General features: G+C 49.0%; 8 protein-coding genes across 8 annotated transcripts; 5 read left to right on the top strand and 3 right to left on the bottom strand.

Annotated features, from left to right (window-relative positions):
- Positions 1 to 1,610: 1,610 nt before the first annotated feature.
- On the top strand, positions 1,611 to 3,386 carry LTR64_003780 (uncharacterized protein; the record flags this gene model as incomplete). Its single annotated transcript, XM_064898130.1, has 1 exon — positions 1,611 to 3,386. The coding sequence occupies one exon, from the start codon at positions 1,611 to 1,613 to the stop codon at positions 3,384 to 3,386; it is 1,776 nt and encodes a 591-aa protein (XP_064754087.1).
- A 521-nt stretch (positions 3,387 to 3,907) lies between these two features.
- On the top strand, positions 3,908 to 5,634 carry LTR64_003781 (uncharacterized protein; the record flags this gene model as incomplete). Its single annotated transcript, XM_064898131.1, has 3 exons — positions 3,908 to 4,025; positions 4,072 to 4,825; positions 4,869 to 5,634. 3 exons carry the CDS (start codon positions 3,908 to 3,910, stop codon positions 5,632 to 5,634), a joined length of 1,638 nt encoding a protein of 545 aa, XP_064754088.1.
- A 516-nt stretch (positions 5,635 to 6,150) lies between these two features.
- LTR64_003782 (uncharacterized protein) lies at positions 6,151 to 7,702 on the top strand (the record flags this gene model as incomplete). Its single annotated transcript, XM_064898132.1, has 2 exons — positions 6,151 to 6,343; positions 6,393 to 7,702. The coding sequence occupies 2 exons, from the start codon at positions 6,151 to 6,153 to the stop codon at positions 7,700 to 7,702; spliced, it is 1,503 nt and encodes a 500-aa protein (XP_064754089.1).
- A 366-nt stretch (positions 7,703 to 8,068) lies between these two features.
- On the top strand, positions 8,069 to 10,239 carry LTR64_003783 (uncharacterized protein; the record flags this gene model as incomplete). The annotated part of the gene is made up of 2 exons (XM_064898133.1): positions 8,069 to 8,189; positions 8,237 to 10,239. 2 exons carry the CDS (start codon positions 8,069 to 8,071, stop codon positions 10,237 to 10,239), a joined length of 2,124 nt encoding a protein of 707 aa, XP_064754090.1.
- A 166-nt stretch (positions 10,240 to 10,405) lies between these two features.
- On the bottom strand, positions 10,406 to 11,335 carry LTR64_003784 (uncharacterized protein; the record flags this gene model as incomplete). Its single annotated transcript, XM_064898134.1, has 1 exon — positions 10,406 to 11,335. One exon carries the CDS (start codon positions 11,333 to 11,335, stop codon positions 10,406 to 10,408), a length of 930 nt encoding a protein of 309 aa, XP_064754091.1.
- Positions 11,336 to 14,120: 2,785 nt separating this feature from the next.
- rhp57 (DNA repair protein rhp57) lies at positions 14,121 to 15,611 on the top strand (the record flags this gene model as incomplete). Its single annotated transcript, XM_064898135.1, has 1 exon — positions 14,121 to 15,611. The coding sequence occupies one exon, from the start codon at positions 14,121 to 14,123 to the stop codon at positions 15,609 to 15,611; it is 1,491 nt and encodes a 496-aa protein (XP_064754092.1).
- A 2,380-nt stretch (positions 15,612 to 17,991) lies between these two features.
- YHM1 (high copy suppressor of abf2) lies at positions 17,992 to 19,053 on the bottom strand (the record flags this gene model as incomplete). Its single annotated transcript, XM_064898136.1, has 3 exons — positions 17,992 to 18,753; positions 18,855 to 18,934; positions 18,990 to 19,053. 3 exons carry the CDS (start codon positions 19,051 to 19,053, stop codon positions 17,992 to 17,994), a joined length of 906 nt encoding a protein of 301 aa, XP_064754093.1.
- Positions 19,054 to 19,537: 484 nt separating this feature from the next.
- PCF11 (mRNA 3' end processing factor) lies at positions 19,538 to 21,684 on the bottom strand (the record flags this gene model as incomplete). Its single annotated transcript, XM_064898137.1, has 3 exons — positions 19,538 to 20,971; positions 21,023 to 21,466; positions 21,517 to 21,684. 3 exons carry the CDS (start codon positions 21,682 to 21,684, stop codon positions 19,538 to 19,540), a joined length of 2,046 nt encoding a protein of 681 aa, XP_064754094.1.
- Between the last annotated feature and the right edge of the window lie 422 nt (positions 21,685 to 22,106).

Genomic DNA, 22,106 nt, shown 5'->3' on the forward strand with positions numbered 1-22,106 from the left:
ACGGGAGCCATGTCGTGTAGATAGATATATCAGCTCGGATGTGTGGATTTTTAGCCAGTAAGGGAAAGACTCTCGATGTAGCAGGTCATCAGTGAGGAAGACCAGGTGGCTATTCGTTTTTGTTGCTGTTCAACTGTACACACAGTGTCCTGGTGTCAAGAGACCTGCTTGGTGGACGTGTGTTGAAAGTGTCATCTTGCTTGCTTGAGAGGCGGACTGGAATGTGGAAAAAAGTACATTGTTACACGTTTCGAGCACTCTGAAGAGTATTCCAAGCTCATATAATTTTTGTGCCCTTCCCACGCCCGTATCAGAATGCTCACCGCTCAAAAGGAGGTGCGCTCCCTAGCGTCGAGCAAAAGCGAATCCGGTCACGCTTGGCAGAGGACATCTTGGAAGATGGTATTCGACTTCGTTTTAAGAGAGGGTTTTACTGTAAAGAGCTTCGGAAATGGAGAATAAAATGCTTGCGAGTTTCCACTTCAACGCAAAAGCATCTGGACCAGATAGTGCGTATCATCTTGTCTTGGAACAGACGGTAGACTGAGCCGCGTGCTGCTCGGCACCGGAACGGCTGTTCAGGGCTACTGGGAAGATCCGAAAGCTTCTTATTCTGGACAATTTACAAGCTACTGCAAGGTCGCGAGTACCCATCATCTGGTCTCATGCCTGCGTCGAAGGATGTGTGCTTGAGCACTGCGTGAACATGTGAAGGTCAGGTTTCATGCGAATCACGTCAATGAGCTGGCAACGTGCCAGAGTCGTTGGGAATGTGAAGATCCAGCCCCTGTTCGGCGGTGTAGAATGATCAGTCTCGATCGTCCTCACTTCATGCACAACTCGACTGAGACGAGATGAAACCATGTGAATATGTCCTCGCATACTAAATTGCATGGAATTGACCATGGCGTTCTGGACAGTGGCTGAACGAAGTGTTTTCAGAAATTAAATTCTACAATAGTAGAGGTGGAGTGCAGTCGGCGGTCGTTCGAGCTTGACCTCAACCATTTTGTCGCACGAGCTTGCGACGGCCAAGACTGCCTCTTCCACCATCATTAACTCCTTCCGCGACTCATTGCAAGATTGTGCTCCTAAGGACTTTGAAGTAATTCGGATCGAAGACATTGGTGGTGCCTGCCAAGCTAGTCGAGTATGCCGCCGTGATCACGTCTATGTGGGAGTCCTGTATCTTCTGTGAACCACAAAGGAAACACGAATTATTGCACCTGCTCAATACCAACATGACTCGTTGGACCTCCATGCGTCGAGCTCTTGCTAACATTGTCGCTGATATTGCTTGCTTATATTTACGGAGGTGAGAACATAGAGCGCACTGCAAATTGTTGGCAGCGCTGTCCTAGCTTCGTGTTCACCTTTTCAAAATGCTCTGAAGTAAAGACTCCTGCAAGATGCCACGCTTAGTTTCAGAAACACGAAACGACACGCACCTAAGCAGAAGGAGTGCATTATCACGGACAGTGATTGGCTATCGAAAAGTCAGCACCTTCTGGTTCCACGTTACGTGCAGGGATGTCTGCAGACCTACCATCTTCTCATTTGTTGGGAAATGCTACTGATTTATCACTTTCGTAGCATGATATATCATTGTAATGAAGAACAACCTGACAGGTGGACAGAACGTTCTGAACGGTCGACAGTTTGGGTCAGCCTCTGTTCGTGCCGATAACTCCAACGACTTATCTCAGAACAAGACCATATTGCAAGGTTTCGAGTGGTTCTCGCCAGGCACAATCACTAGCATTGAACAGGATCCAGACACCGGCTTTGTGAAAGACCAGTCTGTTTCGCACTGGAAGCATCTAACTCAACTTCTACCACAATTCGTTGATCTGGGATTCGCCTCAATATGGATTCCTCCAGCCTGCAAAGCCACGAACCCAAAGGACGAAGGTTATGGTATCTACGACTTATATGACCTTGGTGAGTTCGACACGAAAGGAAGCACAGCTACAAAATGGGGAACTAAGCAGGAACTGCAAGACTTGTGTTCGGAGGCTCAACGCTTCGGTGTTGATGTTGTATTTGATGCGGTCCTAAACCACAAGGCTGCTCCCGATGGTGCCGAGGAGGGACTTGCCATACGGGTCAATCCCAAGAACAGGCTCAAGAATCTAGACACAAAACCGAGAATGATTGAGGCATGGACAAAGTTCAACTTTGATGCTCGGCAAGGTAGATACAGCACTATGAAGTATAACAACAGTCACTTCTCGGGCGTGGACTGGGATTGCAAACAACAGGAAAAGTCAATATTCAAATTTGTTGGAAAACGTCCAGATGGAACCATGAAGGACTGGGCCGACGATGTTGGCGGATCTGAGAACGGCAACTACGATTTTTTAATGTTCGCCGATGTTGACTTTGGCAACGATGAGGTTAAGCAAGATGTCAAGCGCTGGGCACGCTGGTTACTCGATGAGCTGCCAGGAATACGAGGTTTCCGACTTGACGCAGCCAAACATTATTCCTCGAGGTTTCAAAGAGAGTTCGTAGACCACGTCAAGTCGTATGCCGACGAGAGCGCCAGAGAGTTCTTTTTCGTCGGAGAGTATTGGATGCCTGATTCAAAAGTCCTAAATGCACATATCGATAAGACGTTTTCTGGCAAGGTACACATGTTCGACATCAAGCTCTTGTATAACCTCCACGATATTTCCATTGGTCGCCTCCGAGATCTGCGGAAGGTCTTCGTAGGCAGTCTTGCCAGCATCAATCCGTCTCGAGCAGTCACTTTTGTGACCAACCACGACACGCAAGAGACGCAGTCCCTGGCATCACCCATTGAGCCATGGTTCATTCCTCACGCGTATGCCTTGATTCTTCTACGTTCAGAAGGTCAGCCTTGCGTTTTCTGGGGCGACATGTACGGTACAGATGGACCACAGCCACGGCTGCCAGCATGTGGTGGACGACTTGTACGACTTATCAAGGCCAGGCAGCTTTTCGCTTATGGCAAACAGTATGATGACTTTTCGGCTTCTCAAACCTCGTCAAGTCCTTTCACTCAAGACAAGGAGTGCATCTTCTGGCAGCGTGGCTGGCAATCGATGACACATGGACATATCGGTCTCGTAGTGCTAGCATCGATCTCCTGGTCCTGGAAGAAGAGAAGGGTAAACGTTGGCTCTCAATGTGCTGGACAAATATGGACGGACCTCATGGGCTGGGCATGGAGCGGAGTGCTAATAGACAAACATGGGTTTGGTGATTTCCCTGTAGGAGCTCGCAGTATCAGTGTTTGGACTTGGCAGAATGCTCCGGGCAGAGACCAAGTGGATGACCTAGTATACCCACCAGAGCCAGATCTTGTGCCGAATACAGATGAAGTGACTGAAGAGGTATTTCCCGCTGAACTTCGGACCTAGATGCGCAGTTGCAGCAATGCCACTCGGGACCTCACGACAGAAATTTCAGAAGACGCTCGTGCGAGACAGGGTATATCGAGGCTTTGTAGAAAAGATCGAAAAACGAGCATGCTATCCTCCTCGGATATCATACTTGCTGAAAAAGTCCTTTCACCCTGGTACAGTGGTACACAGGGACTGAGCGGCGAGACGGATGGCTGAGCGCGGCGGAGTTGTACCGGCTTGGCACAGAAGAACTTTTAGCTTCGAAGTGGAACTTTGCATAGCATCATTTATGGCAATCTGTTGCCAGTGACGATTTTCATGGACTGTGTAGCCTTTCACACGTGTTATAAGATGTGCGAGTCAAACGGCTGTCGCAGTCTTCATTCCTCGGGTCTTTGCCAATAAGCGCACTCCACCTGTCTTGAAGGCGAATATATGCTTGTCGTTTTCTTGCAGAGGCTTGTTAAATATTGGCATTCCGCAATAGCACCTAACTTCAAATCGCAGAACGACCCTATATCGAGTCCTGAGTGACAATGCCTACCATTGTGCTAACTAACTTCAACATCGTCACCGCTGTGCTTGGAGGCTTCATCACACTTTTCGGTCTCGTATCGTACTTACTGAAAGAACGGTTCTATCTGTCCGAAGCACGTGAGTTTATATTGTCTCTGGTATGGTCACCATCTAATCTTCACAGTAATTTCCTTGCTGGCAGGAGTCGCATTCTCACCCCATGCCTTGAACTGGATAAGGCCGCTAGAATACGCGGAAGGCTCACAGGAACATGTCGAACAAATCACCTTTTACTTTTCACGGCTCGTCTTAGGAGTTCAGCTGGTCATAGCAGGAGTGCAGCTACCTAGGAGGTACTTGCGCACCGAATGGCGATCGCTTGCAATCCTACTCGGTCCTGGAATGACCATGATGTGGCTCACCGCCAGTCTCCTGGTCTGGGCAATGGTTCCTCACATCAGCTTCCTTCACTCATTAGCAGTGGGAGCTTGTGTTACGCCGACAGACCCCGTCTTGTCTAACTCGATCGTGAAGGGAAAGTTTGCTGACAAGAACATTCCAAAGAAGCTTCAGAGGATTGTTATTGCTGAGTCAGGAGCCAATGATGGTCTTGGTTATCCTTTTCTGTTCTTGGCTCTGTACATTATCAGGTACAATGGCCGTGACGGCTTTCAAGGAGTGGGACATGGTATTGGACTTTGGTTCGGTGAGAACTGGGGATACACGATAATCCTTAGCGTGGCCTATGGAGCTATTGCTGGATGGCTTGCGAAAGAGGCACTGCATTATGCCGAGCAACACAAGTTCGTTGACAAGGAGAGTTTTCTGGTCTTCGCGATTGCACTTGCTCTGTTGATTACCGGAACTTGCGGCATGATTGGCAGTGATGATGTTTTGGCATGTTTCGTTGCTGGTAATGCCTTCACCTGGGATGACTGGTAAGTGGTCAGGTGTCCTACAGAATCAGAGCTGACAGATCAGGTTCCGAGTCGAGACCGAAGACGACTCCCTTCAGCCTACCATTGACATGCTCCTCAACATTTCAGTATTCGCCTGGTATGGCGCAGTAGCACCATGGGCAGAATTTCGCACGAACGATGTCATCCCCATCTACCGACTCATCGCCCTTGGCATTTTGATACTACTCTTTCGACGAATTCCAATGGTTCTACTTCTCCACCGTCAGATGAAAGAGATTGACGACTGGAAGCAGGCGCTGCTTATCGGATTCTTCGGCCCTATTGGTGTCTCGGCTGTCTTTTACCTATACGTTGCTGTTGAGTTCCTTAATCAAATCATCGTGGATGGACAGGTACGTGAAGATGCTGCGAGACTACAGGAAGTCATCAGAATCGTGGTATGGTTCTTGGCGATATCCAGTATTGTCGTGCACGGGCTTAGTGTACCATTTGGAAAGTTTGGATATCATATGCCTCGAACCATCTCTCAAGCACTCAGCTCAGACAGCGGACAAGGCCAAGGTCAAGCACTCGGCATGCGGCAACTTCAGGACCCTACTACGTTCATTCGACGCAGACGAAACAACCAGGAGCCTCGAACTGACCCTCCAACACCTACGACGTTTGTTCTTGGTCAGAGGAGGATTGGGGACGATGATGAACCTTCTCGGCCCGTGAAAATTCTAAACAGCTCGAACCCTGTGTCCGGAACACAGACGCCAAACACAGCGCCGCAAACGAGTCAGCAACATCTCAGTCAGCCTCCTCGACAGCCTAAAGACAATTGAGCTTGATCAGTAAAGTCATTTGCTGCCTAGCATTATAGAGATATTCCACACAGACACAGGAAATGTAGAAAGCTCTGGCAACGATAGTCCAAACATGTAAACAAGCAGATTCGCAAGAAAATGCTGTAATTTCCTGCTCCGCTTCACGGCACACCTCGAGGGTGCCCCCCTGTAGTGCTTTTGCCCGCCCGGTACCCCTCATTCTCATTGATACCCACTCGAGCAAGGCTCCAAGCGAGCCAAGTGGAAACCAACTCTTGCAAGCCCCCCAGTTCCATGCAGTTGTGATTCTACTCATTTTTCTGATAGTAGCATCTGCTTCCGCATCCCTCTTCACCAGCTTCACATACCGCTTTTCCATCATTTTCGGAACGTTCTTTTACTCTTGCGGTTCGCATCGCATCTGTGTTGCAATATCGCACCAACAGGAGAACTATTTGCCTAGCAAACCCGAGCCAAATTTCAAAGCTGCCTTCATACATTCAACGACTTCTTCCACTTCGTCGATGTCTGAGAATGGCACAACCCTCGGCTGCCAATAAGGCCTCGCGACCAGAGTCTCCACTTCCTGCGCCTACCGTTGCAGGTCAAAAACGTAAGAGACCAGCAGACAAGAAATATTATGCTGTCAAGGTGGGAAAGACACCTGGTGTTTACGACACATGGGATCAATGTCTGGCACAAGTCACTGGTCAGAAAGGTGCTCAATGTACGTGGCCGGCCGAACAGAAGCGGAATTTCAACTAACAACAGGACAGTCAAGTCCTTCACCAGCCAAGGAGACGCCCAGCTATTTGTGGAGGGAAAGCTGATACACCAAGCCAACAAGGCCCCAGGTGAACAGAAGTTCTATGCAGTCCAACAAGGGAAAGTGCCTGGAGTATATACCGACTGGCCCACAGCCCAAGCACAAATTAGTGGCTTCAAGAATCCTAAGCACAAGAAGTTCACCACCAGAGCTGAAGCTGAAGCATTCATTAGTGAAGGCAAGAGAAAGTCCGCATATGATAATGGAACCGGAATTAGTCCTGAAGAGGAGATTCGACGTCTGATCGTCAAGAATTCAGCGCCAGGTCTGGTGACGAATGGGGACTATGTGGCCAAGGACAAACACGGTAACGAGTTTGAACTTGCTCGTGGGCCCTTACCACCAGGTGCGGAAGATGGCTTCGACCCGAATGTCAAGCTGGATAATGGTGTGATCAGACGGCGGACAGAAGAGGAGAAATCCACTCTGAAAAAGGTTCCAAAAGACAGCAACCCCCCGGGTATGCTCAACATCTATACAGACGGGTCTTCACTTAGCAATGGCCAAGTTGGGGCAAGAGCAGGAGTTGGCGTGTATTTTGGACCGGCACCATTTGAGTATGACTCTCAATCTCCTTCTTCCTCTTCTCCTGTGTCAGATCCGGGCAAAGAAATTCCGATGTACACGGTGGACTGGCAAGCTCGAGGCGCACCTTCTACGATGAAACGACGTAAACTGACTTGGAGATACAGAAATATTTCCGAAGCATTGAAAGGAACGAAACAGACGAATCAGCGAGCAGAGCTGACAGCTATTCAGAGGGCACTAGAGGTGGTGCCAAGTCATCGGGATGTTACGATCTTTACAGACTCAAGATACTCAATTGATTGCGTAACGAATTGGTACAGAAACTGGCAGAGTAATGGCTGGCACAATTCCAAGGGTAAGCCTGTCGAAAACAGAGATGTCATCCAGGAAATAAGGGAGAAGATCGAAGAGAGGAATCATTTCGGGAAGCAAACACACTTCGTGTGGGTGAAAGGACATGACAAAAATGAAGGAAATATCAGAGCTGATGAGCTTGCGGTAGCAGGTGCCAGAAGAGGCTTGCATGGCGATGCACAAAGTTCAAGTGTCGGGAACGAGACCACGACAGGCACCGAGAGTGGTGAGGGTGAAGCAGAAGAAGATAGTGAGGATGAAAGATCGGACGAAAGAAAACTTGAGGACGCTGAGATGGAAGCCGCTCTGCAGTTGAGGCAGGAAGCATTGGATGCTATGGATACAAGCACTACCAGCGTTCCGAACGGCTCGTCCTAGGGCAGGAAGACGCTGCAGTCAGCATTCTTCATTGCAACATAGTAGGAAAATTCCTGTTTCCAGAAGCATGAAGGAAGTGTTTTAGAACAGGCACATGCAAAGCCGAATATCTAAAAACAACTCTACTACTCCGTAGAATACCAGATTTTAATACGCCTGGAGTTGAATGACTTTTGCGTCATATACAGGCGTCAACGCGCTGTATCGCATCCAGGCGCGACTATGGTTGCATCTTCCTTCTCCCCACGTGCTAATCAAGAACCGTCTTGAAAGGGATGAACTGGCCGAGCTGATTGAGCTCAGCTCGTAGGCCTGCGTGCTAGAACTCACTCGCCTCGACCATGCCCGAATCACACAGTCCAAGCCATGGCTACAGAAGAAGACGTCGCCGCAGGCTTGCTCAACTGGGTCAACTCCCTTCAAGTCACCAATCCACTATATACTGTAGATGATCTTGCGACTGGCGAGGCACTGTGGGAATTGTTACGTCTGGTATCCTGATCCTGCTTCAGTCTGCGTACTGACATTCAGCAGAGCTTATCGATCACCTTGCATTCCCTGGCCGGCTCCCCGAAGATCCCTCACGGATTGATAGCAGCAAGGAAACTTCTTGGGTTCAGAAGTGGTCGAACCTCAAGCATATATACGATGCACTATCCATATTCCTCATCGAGCAGTGCGGACAACCACTGCCTCTTTTCTTCAGCTCTGCGACCAATCATCGTGGTAATCCGGACCTCAAAGCGATTGCGCAGTATGGGAGTATAGGTGATGCGGTTCTATTGCTGAAATTATGTGTTGTGGCTGCTACGAGCTGCCAGGACAATGAACGTTTCCTCGAGCCTATGCAAGATTTACCTGAAAGTGTGCAGAAAGTGTTAATTCACACCATTCAAGAAGGCCAGCAGAATGACGAGCCGGATTATACAGAGCAGGAACATGACGCCCACATATCAGACGCAGAGGAAGACTACTTCAATCAACACCGACAAAGCTTACCGCAGGCAGAGGAGGATGAGGATCAAGGGAACATTCCAACAGGTACATCCAACCTCGCTTTCGAGGAGCGGCTTGGAAAGGTCATTGCAGATTCTCAACGCATTTCTCGCGAAAAGCACGAACTTCAGCGCCATATAGACGCCCTCAATGCTAGGTACAACAGTCTTCAAGAGCGTTACGACCGCTCACAAGACGACCTTAACGAAGCCAACGATCGTCTGACCTCTGTCTTATCTGGTCGCGCAGGCGACACAAAACAATCCTCTGATGCCCAGAAGGAAGCCATCATTTCGAGTCTCGAAGCACAACTTGCGCAATATGAGACTGACATCGAGAATCTGCGAAAGAACAACGAAGTTCTGAAGATCAAAGCTGAGCGTGGGCAGAAACTTCAAGATGATTACGATGAGATCAAGATCGAGCGAGACAACCTAAGTCGAAAAGCGAATGCGGCAGAGAAATATCGACAGAAGTTGGAAGCAAGTCAGGACCACGAGAAAGAGAATCTTACATTAAAACAAAAGATAGCAGACTTGCAAGCGCAGCTAAGACAGAGCGACACGCGGACCGCCAGTAGCTCTGACCTGCAACGAGAAATTGATGAGTATAGAAGACTCCTACCCGCGATCGAACAGGAACGTCATGAAGTCAATGAGATGAAGAAGCGATTAGAGCTTGACTACCACCTATTACAAGCACGACACACGGAGAGTGAGGAGCAACTCAGAAGGAGTAAACAGGAGGTTGAGGATCTACAAGGCCGGTTGCGTGATTACGACGACGGTGTTGAACCGGCATCTGCAAACAGCCCGAATAGCGAGGAGATCGAAGTTGAGGGCAAAGATCTTGAAACCGAGGAAGCTGATTATGAGCGTGCTGAAGCACGACTACAGGCGGCACTTGTGGCCAGTGAGGTCGACGAGGGAACAGGGGTAAATGGTGAGACTACGTCCACAATACCTGTACACGCAACAACGTCGAATTTGGAAGGTATCGATATAGATCTGGTGGAGAATGGCATTTCGGAAGACGAGCTTAGAGCAATCATGTCGGCGATGCGTGCGCAAATGGTTGCTGGGACGAGTTCCGAGCGCGAGACCAGTCTAAAAATGCAGAAGAAGATGGTGATAATGCTGGAGAAAGCACGGTCGAAAAACCAGACCTTGGTCGAACACATTAAACATCAGCATGCTCAGCTCGAGGAGCTCAAGCAAAGACCGGAGAAGTCGAATCAGGAACAGGAGTTGCAGGTCAAAGAGCCTAGTACAGAAAGTGAGATGGAACAACAACTTGAAGAACAGGATGTCCTTATTGAAAACCTGAAACGCGAGATTCGACTTATCAGCTCTGCTTGGTTTGAGCAGAATCAACGGCTTGCGACACTGGGCTCTGGCACTGGTGGAGGTGCAGTCGCACTCATGAGGTTGAAGGGCGGCAATGGCCTAGAGGAGCCGAAGAGCTTTCTAGGCAGACAGAGGAAAATGCTCGACAAAGCAGCTTTTGGTATGAATCAGAACATCAGGGTCACACGTGGTTAGGAACGACGTGGAGCCATTAGTTACGTAGCGTCAAAGAATGAAGGTTAAGGACTACTTTTTCCATTATCTAAGAGAAATTCCTAGATAGACTAAACGACATTTAGCTTGCTAACTTTTGCACATTTTTGACATCAATTGGAAGATGAACTCCGGACCGCCACTGCTGTCATCTGTCGAGGTTGTCAAAAGGACAACCAGCCGTCTCATTCTTATCCAGCAGGCACAACTGACGAGCCTCGCTCGTTCCTGGCTGACCATAAGAGGTTAGATCTGGACTTATCTCAATCTGATCATACTCCTTCAACAGCTTCCTCACTTTACCGGTAGCTGCCTCTCTCTTCTGATCTGTGGCTAGTAACTTATCCAGTACCCACTTCGGTTGCAGTGCAATTATTGGGACGGACATGTGTCTCGACCACCTCTGCATGTGCGCAGGCGTTAGCATAACAGGAAATACAGGCTCTCCACCAAAGCAGAACGTCCACTTCTCCGACTCGACCGATTCTGGCACATTCCTGGGCCACGATTTTGAGTCGATAATTCTCAGCCCTCTCAGCATGCCCCAAAAGGTGTTGTTGTAATCCTCGACGGATTTCTCTTTTTCAGACGGTGCGCACACTATCACCAGCGAGGTATTTGGTCCCAAGCTCGGTGATATGGCAAGATATTCTTTCAGTGCAGGAGCAATCAGGCGGACGTTCTGTGGTTCGGATGGGTCGTCGGAGTTTAGAAAAATGTATCGATGTTCGTCCGCACGATACCCCATGGTTGCGTATATGCAAGGGAATGTCTTCATGCCATTGGATTTTGCGACGATGACGTCTTTAAAGTCTTGGTAGGCCAATGCCTGCCAGCTGGATTTCTCAAACCCGTTCTCCACTTGCTCTTTGGTGAGTAAATTGTCGACGCCAACTTGCCTCGACGATGGCTCGGGCGTGGCGTTCCTTTTCGTGAAGGATCTGCTGATGTTGGACGGCAGGCCGATGGCGCTCAATAGTTTAGCGATGTCCTTGTTGTATTTTCCGTCGTCAGTGGCCGCAAGGACGGCTGCACCAAACCCAAGGGTGAAGCAGGCAACTGCAAGAGCAACAATCATATTGTCTGTCGGTCGTTTGAAGATAGATGAGAAGGACTAGATTACAGTTTGCAGGCGAGAGACATATCAACCAGTATATGTTTCACTACCTCGCAAACCAAATTCGGCATGTGCCAGAACGCCATGAACCATGACCGAACAGTACCATATGTTCTGTCCACTGGCGAACAACTACATAACGTCAACATTGGCATGGATGGAATTGTTTGTCATTGTTTACCCTGGTTACACCAAAATCCAGGCACGCAATCGTCAACGACGTTAGAATGTACATCATCTGGGAATTAAGGTTACTGGAATTACGGGGGTGTCCTGTGCTCGGATTTGACACCCGTTCACAGAGCGACTTGTCGCCTCCCATCTGGAGGCTCGCCCCCAGTCATCAAAGCGGCCTGCGCCTACAAAAAGCAAGATCTTAAAACGTGCCAGTGGTCAGCAGGACCGAGGTTTTGGTCAATGCGCATGGATTGCGATCATTGCGGAGAAGAGATCTATGTGGATCCCATGAATGTGCTTACCCGAAACAGCCAAGTCCAGGAACCATATGAAGAACAACTCGTCATGGTTTGTATACAGTGACGCTGATACTGGTTGAAAGGATCAAATTTCAATACTCATCGGCAAGACACAAGCGACAAGAGCCTTCGTGGCTAAAAATTTCTCAGGTGACCAGCAATTAAACACAACATGTCGGAAACAATAGAGATATCGCCCAGAACAGGCACAGCGTTTCGCCTGAAGAAAGGCCAGACCTTGACAGTCATAGACCCTCAGGGCGTCCAAGTATCGGATCTACTTGCTTTCAATGCAGAAGACGTACGCGAAACAGTCTCCAATGGCAGAACCTTCGACTATGCAGACAAGATTTACCTCACCACTGGAGACAAGCTCTACTCAAACCGCAGTAACGTCATGCTGAGAATTGTGGAAGACACTTGTGGACGCCATGACTTCCTACTGACACCATGTTCGAAAGACACCTTTCGCATAATCTATGGGCATGAAGATCCCCATCAGGGCTGTTTTGGGAATCTCGTGCAGGCACTGAAACCATATGGCATTGAGCCTGATCAAATTCCTTGCGCTTTCAATTGCTTTATGAATGTTCCGGTCGATGGAAAGACAGGCAAGTTTACTGTCGAGCCTCCAATCAGCAAAGCCGGAGATCACATTGATTTCGTTGCTGAGATGGATCTCATTATTGGAATGACGGCTTGTTCAGCTGGCTTGTCTAATGGCGGGACTTACAAACCAATCCAGTACCGCTTGTCGCAGAATTGACGAGGAATTGTCACGGTCAGGAAGGAACGCTGGAGTTGTTATGGTCAGAGCTATGACCACGGTCAAGCGCTGTCATGAGCGCGGTTTCGATGAGTATTATAGATAGAGACGTATGATCAGGTGTCGCTGAGGCTGGATCTACGGCAGCACCTTGGCTTGGGGGTAGATCCAAAAAGTTATTGTTTCATCACATTTTCGTCCCGTAGTAATGCCTCCGCTACCATCCGCACTCTTTTAAGAACCACGATTGGGATTATTGATCTCGGTGTTGACCCAAACACGAGACGACAGGTTAGCAGCCCAATGTTGCTGTAACCAGGATTCGGGACATGGTCGAGTACAGTATGTAAGATCATGCTTTCTGAGTGTATATATTCTCCCCACGCAAGCCTCGACATCTTTCCCCTAGCAGTTCCGTAACGGTCGCCGAAGATCTCTAGCCAGTATTGGTGCTTGGTTCTGTCTGTATTGGGCAGGCTGTAGAGCATTTCTCGGCCGTTCTGTCTAGGCAGCCCACGACCTCCTAAACTTTCATGCTGAAAATATCGTGTCAGGCTCATGTACAATCAGAGCCGTAGCAGTCGTACTTGTGAGTACAGCTATGTCATTCTTCTTCTTCCTGTTGTGCTTCTTCGGTGCGGCGCTCGCTGCTTGGGGACGAAGTAGGCGAGTGTCAAGTCGGATTGGAAGTGCGGAAAGCTGTACGAACTCCTGCTTTGATCGAGCAGCAGCAACATAAGCATGGCATGAAGGACAATACTAGTCGTCTTCATGTGCAACAAGTCGCTCACCCCAAGTCGGTGTGATTTTCGTCTGAAGGTAGAACCTTCTCCAACAGCCTTGTGACTTGTAGTCATGTAGCTCAATCACTTCCCATGGCCGAAATAGTTGCTGCTCATGGTCTTTGCCCTCTGCCAAAGTGCGCTATACGAGTTGTCGGCGTCTGGATGCTGTTCGATGCTCTCACGCCTAACACGAAGAGCTGCTGCGCAGAAACCCATCGAGACTGCGAAGACGGGGTCGAACCACCTGTAGAGGTTGTCAGTAACGAGGTAGAGTAGTCGTCAAGGTGGTTTCACTTGGAGATGAGCCAGGGTTGTCTAATGACTCGGCTCGCCATGATGGATTAGCTTGAGAGAGACCCCCGGGAGGAGGATAACGAGCTATATCAGGTATTGGACTGTGAACTTTTTTATAGATAGTATAGTTGACTGAGAGTTGAGCTGAGACGATGCTATGCCCGCTCGACCTGCTTGTTATAGCAATGGAAGGCTCGTGTTAGGCGCGCCTGAACCTGAACTCTGGGCACGATTGGACCCTCGTAGACCATGCGCAGCACGTGCTCTGGCGCGTCGAACGTCTCTTATTCTCGAATACGTCGCGTGCACGAACATTTCACATCTCAGGTCAGCGACTCATCAGTAAGCTCGCACCGGTAGTAGCAGTTCATGGCCTCTTACAGGGCGTTGAACTTCTACACCACCATCATGCTTCTCACGCTCCAATGGCCGACCTGACAGAAGTACTGCCTCATTTTGATTTGCAGCTATGGCGACACCTTACATACTCGTTAGAGAAGAAGAATATCCTCACAGCAGAATTACTTTCCAAAGATCCGGTGGAGATAGCAAAGAGGTGTCCTTTGCCCCTCAACGAGCTACGGCGCCTGATAGCTGCAGTCGTCGATGCTCTCCGTGCCGATACGCATTTCAGCTCTACAACCATAACTACTGCACAGCCTGTCGGTAGTGGCGAACCACCACTCAAGAAGGCTCGGATATTCAGGGAGGACCCGGAATTTCCGCCACTACAATGCGTACGAACACTTGACACGAACATCGACGAGTGCTTAGGAGGTGGATTTGCTGCTGGGTGTATTTCAGAGATAGTGGGCGAAAGTGCTGTGGGCAAGACTCAATTCGTTCTTGGACTGCTACTGAGCGCGCAGCTCCCACCGCCTCTAGGACCTGGGAAAGCCGTCCTATACTTGGATACAGAAGGTACCCTGAACACCACGCGTTTGGATCAGATGTTGAGTTCGCATCCCACCTATCAACAGCTTCCGCCCGAGGATCGACCGAGCCTGAATCGAGTGCTGACGATGAGTGTACATGACTTGGAGGCGCAAGAGCATATTGTCCAGTTCCAGATTCCTGAGACAGTCCGGAGGTATAATATCGGCCTTGTCGTGATCGATTCTGTGACGGCGAATTTCAGAGCAGAATTTTTGGGAAGCTCGGCAAAGGTACTATCGGACCGTGCTGTAGCTTTGGTACGTCTTGGAAACACGCTTCGCAGGTTAGCAAATGACCACAACGTGGCCATCGTTGTCACAAATCAAGTTTCTGATCGATTCGATGATGCACGTACGACAGCGGATAAGCTTCGCTTGTCTTCACAGGCACCGTCATCGTCAGGAACATCCTCATTACAGACACAAAATCTCACACCACGAGCTTGGCAATCACAGAACACGCAGCAGCCACGATCATCTCAAGCTCCCATAAAGTCGATGCAATTGCAGCTTTCTCCTAGTGCACAAGCAAGGAAGGACGAAGTTATGAGTCTCGACTTCCAACAAAGGTTCTTTACTGGATGGGGCGACAACCCGAGCGATCCTTTCGAGTCTCTCAAGACACCTGCTTTGGGTCTTGCGTGGGCCAACCAACTTGATGCCAGAATTGTGCTGAAGATTGGTCGTGGTAGCACAAATCCAGTGAGTGGTACGGGGAACATTTTATCAGAAGCTAAACGAAAACGTTATCTCGGCGTCGTCTTCGCTTCGTGGACACCTCCAAGTCACACACCCATACCCTATACTTTGGAAACACAAGGTGCCGTCTCTATGTCAGGTACTACCAATGCCAAGGCTGTACATCAGGACGAATTCGATGTGGACTTCGAGGAGGTCGACGCCGAGGACGGTCGTGAAAGCACAGATGCTGATCTGTTAAACCCTCAATATTGGGATGACTTGGACAACGACTTTGCTTAAGCGCTGCTTGGAGTTATGGTCCTGTTGCTTGGGTGAGGTTGTTGGCCACTAGTACTGTACAGCAGGACTCTGACCTGCCTGGAGTGATCCGAATCACACGCGTCATTGGATGACGCAGGCATCATTTTGGCAGCATGCGTCGGCACTAGTACTGTATAACATAGACTGGATATAGAATCCCCGTTTTCCATCCGGCTGGAACTGTGCCAGCAATATTAGGTATTAACTTGAACATGCTTTGTCAATGCACGGAGCGGAGCTGAGGAAACTACAGTAACAGGCGCCTTGGCAGGGTTGAGCTTTCCGGTGGCTTATTCTTTCAACCACATCCGAGTCGTGCAAATACTGTGTTCTGTATGAAATTATCACGAAGCTTGCCATAGGACTCGTCCTTTTACTCGCTCAGAGTGAAGCAGGTCAATCATGCTTGACGATCAACAGGGAGCGAGCCGCTTACCGCCACGTATCCGCGAGTGGAGCTGTTTCTCCTCTATGTTGTTAGTGAGCGAACCCGCATATTTTAGCAAAGTCTGTCGGTGAGCATTGACAACAAGGAATCGTCCCTCTTCTGCTTCTTACAACACATATCTACCTATTCCTGTGATGCCCGCAGCTAATATTTCCGTGGACGAAACAAACATGGTGAAACCTCAAGACTCATCTTCAGATACCGAACATGCCAACCAACCACTCAGAAAACATGGCCGTTCCAGCAGTTCAGACCAAGCGAAATCACAAATCAACTACACTAACTCTACTCTCATGAGATCTATAGAGCCGGCCTCTCCAAACAGATCACAGCACAATGTCGAGAAAAGACCACAGAACAAACGCAGAAAATCCTCAGCTTCATCCAAGCACAAGACTCGCCCTGGTTACAGCAGAAAGTACTCGACACCTCCATCAAGACCCCTTTCACCCTCTGGCTATCCACAGGTTTTAGACCCAGACATGGTGATTCCAGAGATTGACCTAAACCAAGCCAACCATCACCTTCTACAAGTCGACACGGCACCGCAAGAGCCAGATCTCTGGAGTGACCCCGAGACAGACTATTTCTCTACAGTCGAGGGTCCAGCAGCCAAGCACATGAGAGGAAAGTCGAGGAGACAACTGAGTCAGAATCTCAACAATACGAGCTCACTTAATGCCGTTATGGCTGCCAATGCTAAAGGACTGCAGCAGATTTCCGAGGACGCCGAAGCTGAATACTCGTCGCCGCGAATACCTGGGGCTTTTGGTGCATAAAGTGTCGATATATCTGTGAAAGCTACCCCTGAAGGCAACATTTCAGCCTGGGCGTGGGGACGACTACGCAGGGGTTAATTTAATTGAATTTGATTGGAGGTGAGAGCGATTTGATCCAGGGACGTCAACCACAAACTTCGCTCAGTGGGAATAGCGAGAGCACATCACGATAGCATTTGCACGAGCCATCGAGCATTAATGGTCACTGCTATCGGCATATCTGTCTGAAAAGCAGCGTAAGAAAGCTCCCATGGCCGTTGCCCTTCCTCTTCCTGGCGCTCCCACTGCCTTAAGACACATCTTTTAGCTACGATACCACGGCAACACATCTACGCTCCGAGAAAGTGGTGACCGTATCAGTTGGTTGTTGTAACCAAGCAGTTGCGAATATTTAAGCCAGCCACACCTATGCGGACAGTACTGCTGCTCCTCAAGCAGCATCAGGATATTGCAGCAATTCTAGGACTACTTGAGAATTCAGACGAAACTCCTTAACGCAGGAGTTCCAGACGGTGACTACACCTCGCTCTGGAGCTGGAGCTGGAGCTATAACGCTGTTCCAGCGGAATGGCGAATGCTCTTCCTCGTGCGCTGAAGAGAACGTTGTCGGTGTATGGGTTGTAGTCCCGGCCTGGTCCCTTAAGCTTGGCCGATTCGAAGGTTCTTGTTACGTATCATCGACGCATCCGTAGTACTCTAATTGGAAAAGGTAATATTTGGAGAACCGAATGCTGTTATATGTAGGGAGAAGAATTATAAATTTTTACCAAACCACCGAGCGCTTGCTTTGACTATCCACAACTTTGCATGTACATCGTCCATACGTCCGCCTGCTCCTCATCACATATAGTAATACATGCAATGCAACTCAAATTTATATCATGTACCTTGAAGGCTTGGTGAATTTGGGAGCCGCATATCATCGCTGGCTTGACGAGCCCTGGTCCATAGCCTTCTCGACCATCGTCGAATTGACCAACTGTCTCTTGCGCAAGCTCGTTATTGATAGTATGAGCAAGAGCATGATCTGCTCTGTGCCTGCGATTTGTATGCCCCACAGATTGCCTGGCCCGCAGTGGCTCAGAGAACCGCGATTGTTGGACGTCTCTCATGTCTAACGAGCAGTCCTGCTCTAGACAATCTTGCCAAATGCTGGAATCAATGTCTGTGCTAACCAGAAACTGAATACCAGCTTGGGCCCTGTCATCAACATCTTCGGCGTCAAACCCTTGAAGAAACTGGTTATGCCTTCTTGTCTCATCATATCCCCGACGATCTTGAACCCAGACCTGGGATCCTCGAAGTTCCTGTTTTGAATTCTCGTCTTGATCACGTCCAGTGGTGCCGAGACGATCAACGACGCGGATGCACCAACCACCGATGCAACGAAATTTTGTGACCAGGATGCCTTGTTGTAGTCCTCCAGTTTGAAGATGCTCTCTTTCGCCCAGGCTGAACCACCGAACAGCGCAAATGAACCAGGCGCATTTCGTGCTGCTGTCCATCCTGCACCACGATATAATCCCATACCTTCATCAGATATGATTTTGAAAAAGCCACGATTTCGAAAGGCCTCTGGGTTGGTCTGACGTTTTATTTTAAGGACATCGAGAGGAAGAAGTACAATTTCGCCGATACCGATGAGCGAGCCTGCAGTAGCGTTAAGCATAGCTTTTCCAGTGCCTTTTCCAAAAGTGCTATCGAAGGTTTGTTGATGGTGTTGAGTGAGGTAGTCTCGAACGAAAGGCTGACCACCATACTTGTATATCCTCTGAAGGACTTTGTAACCAGCTGCATAGCCCAGTCCTGGAAAGAGTGAGGTGAATTTCGTGCCGAGAGGCGCATCGGCGTATTGTCTGAAGATGACTGCGTTGAACGCTGGAACGGATGTAATCTAGACAGAGGTTGTGTTAGCAGCTAGTATGGGTGCCTGGGCCATGTCATGCCCTATCATCCTTGCTTTGCGCTTGGACAGTGACTGGTGATGGTACATACTTTCGTTGAATTCGACATCAATCGCTTTGCTATCGTGTCCACAGGATGGAAGACAGCCAGTTCTGCAATGCCGGCGGAGCCTATATTAATGCGTCAACATCCAGCTCATACCTGCCTCGTCGAATATGCACATACCTGAGCCCAGAAGTCGAGCCACACCCGACTCCCTCTTGAACTCTGCTGTTCCTCCTGGAGCCATGATAAAGGCTGTGGATTTGCTTGAGCTCGTGCTCAGGGAAAGAGATAAGCGTGATCCGGCGCGACTTCAGCTAGTAGGGAAGAGGCTCGAGGTTGATGCTTCGCGAAGTTTGGAGATAGGCAAGCAGTTGCCGTGTGATCGAAGCAGCGGACGATATACGATGGCTTTGGTGAATACAACTTTGGTGGTCACTTTCTCCTCCGAGTCCAGCAGCTCGCGACTACTAGTGCAGACGATCGACCGAAATTTGTTTTAGTGTGGTTTTAGCTCGAGCTCGGAAAGCTTGTTCACTTCACAAGATATCGGGCAAGAGGGATCGAAACTCTGGCTGCGAGAATCGCGAAATAGCCAGGCACAGAAATCTCTTGAGAAGGTCTCATTCATTCCGTTGTATACATGAAGAGCTTTACCGTAGCTACCATACATGAAGTAGAATATTTTATATGACTGCACCACTAGATATCAATGTGGTAACCGCTTCGTTCTAAACCTCCACTTTCAGACGTGATTTCGATGCAGACCCAGGCTCATAGTCATCTGCTTTCCTTTTTCCAAGGATTGAGTCTGGCGTCGCCGTCCTTCTGTGACCCATGTTCGATGATGGCGTGCCGACTCGATTTGGCTGTGCAGTGAGTGCTTCTCTGGCTTTTATCGCTTCTCGATAACATGATGCGTGGTAGTATCTATCGCCTACTCTAACGGCATCGCGCCAAATAAAGTCTTGTATGTCTGCCGACCATTCGCTCTTAAATGGCTCTTGGTCTATAGGGCACGTAGCATTACGATAGGCAGGGTCACTAGGAGTTCGTACGAAATCCTGTTCTTTCTTTGCTGCTGAGGCTCCTGCATGACCATTTGTGGTCGCAACAACCTCTTCCAGTCCAAGGTCGTCCTCGTATTCTTTGTTCGCAATCCATTCGTGTTCATCCACATACCACGATCTGTTTTGCCCACGCTGCTCAGCCTCTAAAGATCGTGTCTTTGTCTTGAAGTGCCAGTCGAGATGCTTCTCCTTTTTAGCCTTGCCACCATCATCCGAAGTGAATCCTCGCCCACATGTGCTGCACTGATTGGGCTTCTCGTTCATGAACTTCAGCACCAAATGCGGCCGTGGTATTTTAATGGCAGCTGACGTGAATGGTACGTCGTCGGTGAACGGCGTAGCAAAAGGCATTGTAGGCGTGTTGCTTTGTGGGGTTGCGACCTTGGACAATATGCCCGAAGCTCGAATTTGATCTAGTAACGACATTGTACCAGTACTGGGTGCCGGCACTGCAGACGCCATCGTCGGCGTACTTGATGCCGGAATCGCGTAATGCTGAGCAGAATTTGCCTCGTTCTGTGTTTTTCGTAACAACTCTGCCAGGTTCGTTTGTCCAAGAAATGCCGGTGTTTGTGGTGGAGGCTGTTGGTATTGCTGTGGAGGTTGCACTGGCGCATATGCTGACTGCTGGGGGTATGGCGTTGCATAATTCTGCTGATGTCCATTTGGTGCTTGCCACTGCGGTGTTGGGAGAGCGTAAGGATTCTGCTGCGGTTGTATTTGATTAAGACTTTGTGCAGCCAGTTTCTCGGCGTTTCGCTTCTCCATCTCTTTTGTGATAGTGTCACGGACATCGCGAAGATCTTGCTCGCCTAAGTTACCACTATCCAAGAATGCCTTCAAACTTTGTAAGGTCTCAAGCTTTTTCGATTTTGCCTGATCCATAGGATGTGTCATACAATCTATCTTCGCATCAGTCGTCAGATCGTCTATGTCTACGTGTAGCTTAGATAGATCAATGCCAGTCCTTGCCTGGATATTCTGCTGTGGATAGTGTATCTGTGGAAATGGCGACTGTACATAATTTCGTGGCGGTCCAGCAGCTTGTTGAGGCATTGAATACAGCTGCGGAGTTGATACCGGTATGGGAGGTTGCTAAAACTTAGTTAACAACGACTCTCTTTCAAAGGTGGATGCTAGGCTTACCTGGTAGTATGGTTGTGGTTGTGGTGGAGGTGTCGGCGTGGGCTGCTGTACATTGATTGGCGGTGGTTGATAAGACATAGGCGGCTGAGGTGTAGGCGTCTGTCGATATTGAAGAGCTTGAGCTTGGATCATATTTGGAAGTCGAATCTGTTGCTGTGGAGGTCTAGCACCGGTACCAGCCCTGAATCTACTGAGAGCCTCATAGATTGATTGAGTGCTTGTGAGTGGGAAGACTGGAGTATTTGACAACGATCCTGGTACTGGCTCCCGCCAAGTCTTGAGCATTTCCTCAAGCTTTCGACGAACATTCTGGTCAACTTGTGAATAAGCGAGCATAAAGGTTTCGTGCAAGCCATTGCCGAAGTACACTGTATACGGAGAGCCGACGTTCTTAACAAGCGAATCGAGGACGTAAAGAGCTGGTAATTTTCGAGCTGGAGGAGCCTAGCATGAATCAGTACGAAACGAGACATGGCGGGGACCTCGAAGCATACCTTCTTTATATGTAATATAAGCGTTCTAGCAATCGCTTGAGCATGCTCAATGTTTTCCTTGGCGATCATAGTCAAGTTGGCGATTTGATGTCTGTCATTCGTGATGAGATCTTCCAAGGCCTCTTTATAGTCGCCAGCAACCTCATCTGAAGGTAACGAAGCAGACATGATTGAAAGAAACAAGACGCTTGCGTTACTGGGGCAGTCAATAGGAGCTGGAACACCACGACAGGAGATCAATTTTGCTCGGATGATATTCTTGGGCTTTGTGAACTTTCCTCCAATTTGAGCGACAGCAAATTTGAAAGCAGATCTGTGGTCAGATCAAGGCACAATTCTCGTCTGGCAAGCTAGAGTCAGAGCGCAAGAGAAGAAAAGTGTCTGGTATCTTTTGCTATCTAATTCTCTTCCTCGCAGAGTAGTGTGCCTTCCAATAGTCAGGATCTTTCGATCACCGGGCTGGCATCGATCGAGTCTGACAAGTGACAATGCTTCAGAATCAAACAACGGACAATGATATGGGATCTGTTTCCACCTTTTGAACAGACACTATTCTGAGTGAACGTCCTTTGTCACGACGCCCGTTTCGG

Source organism: Lithohypha guttulata, assembly GCF_036872675.1.
Source record: "Lithohypha guttulata strain CCFEE 5908 chromosome Unknown scaffold_3, whole genome shotgun sequence".
Classification (NCBI taxonomy): Eukaryota; Fungi; Ascomycota; class Eurotiomycetes; order Chaetothyriales; family Trichomeriaceae; genus Lithohypha; species Lithohypha guttulata.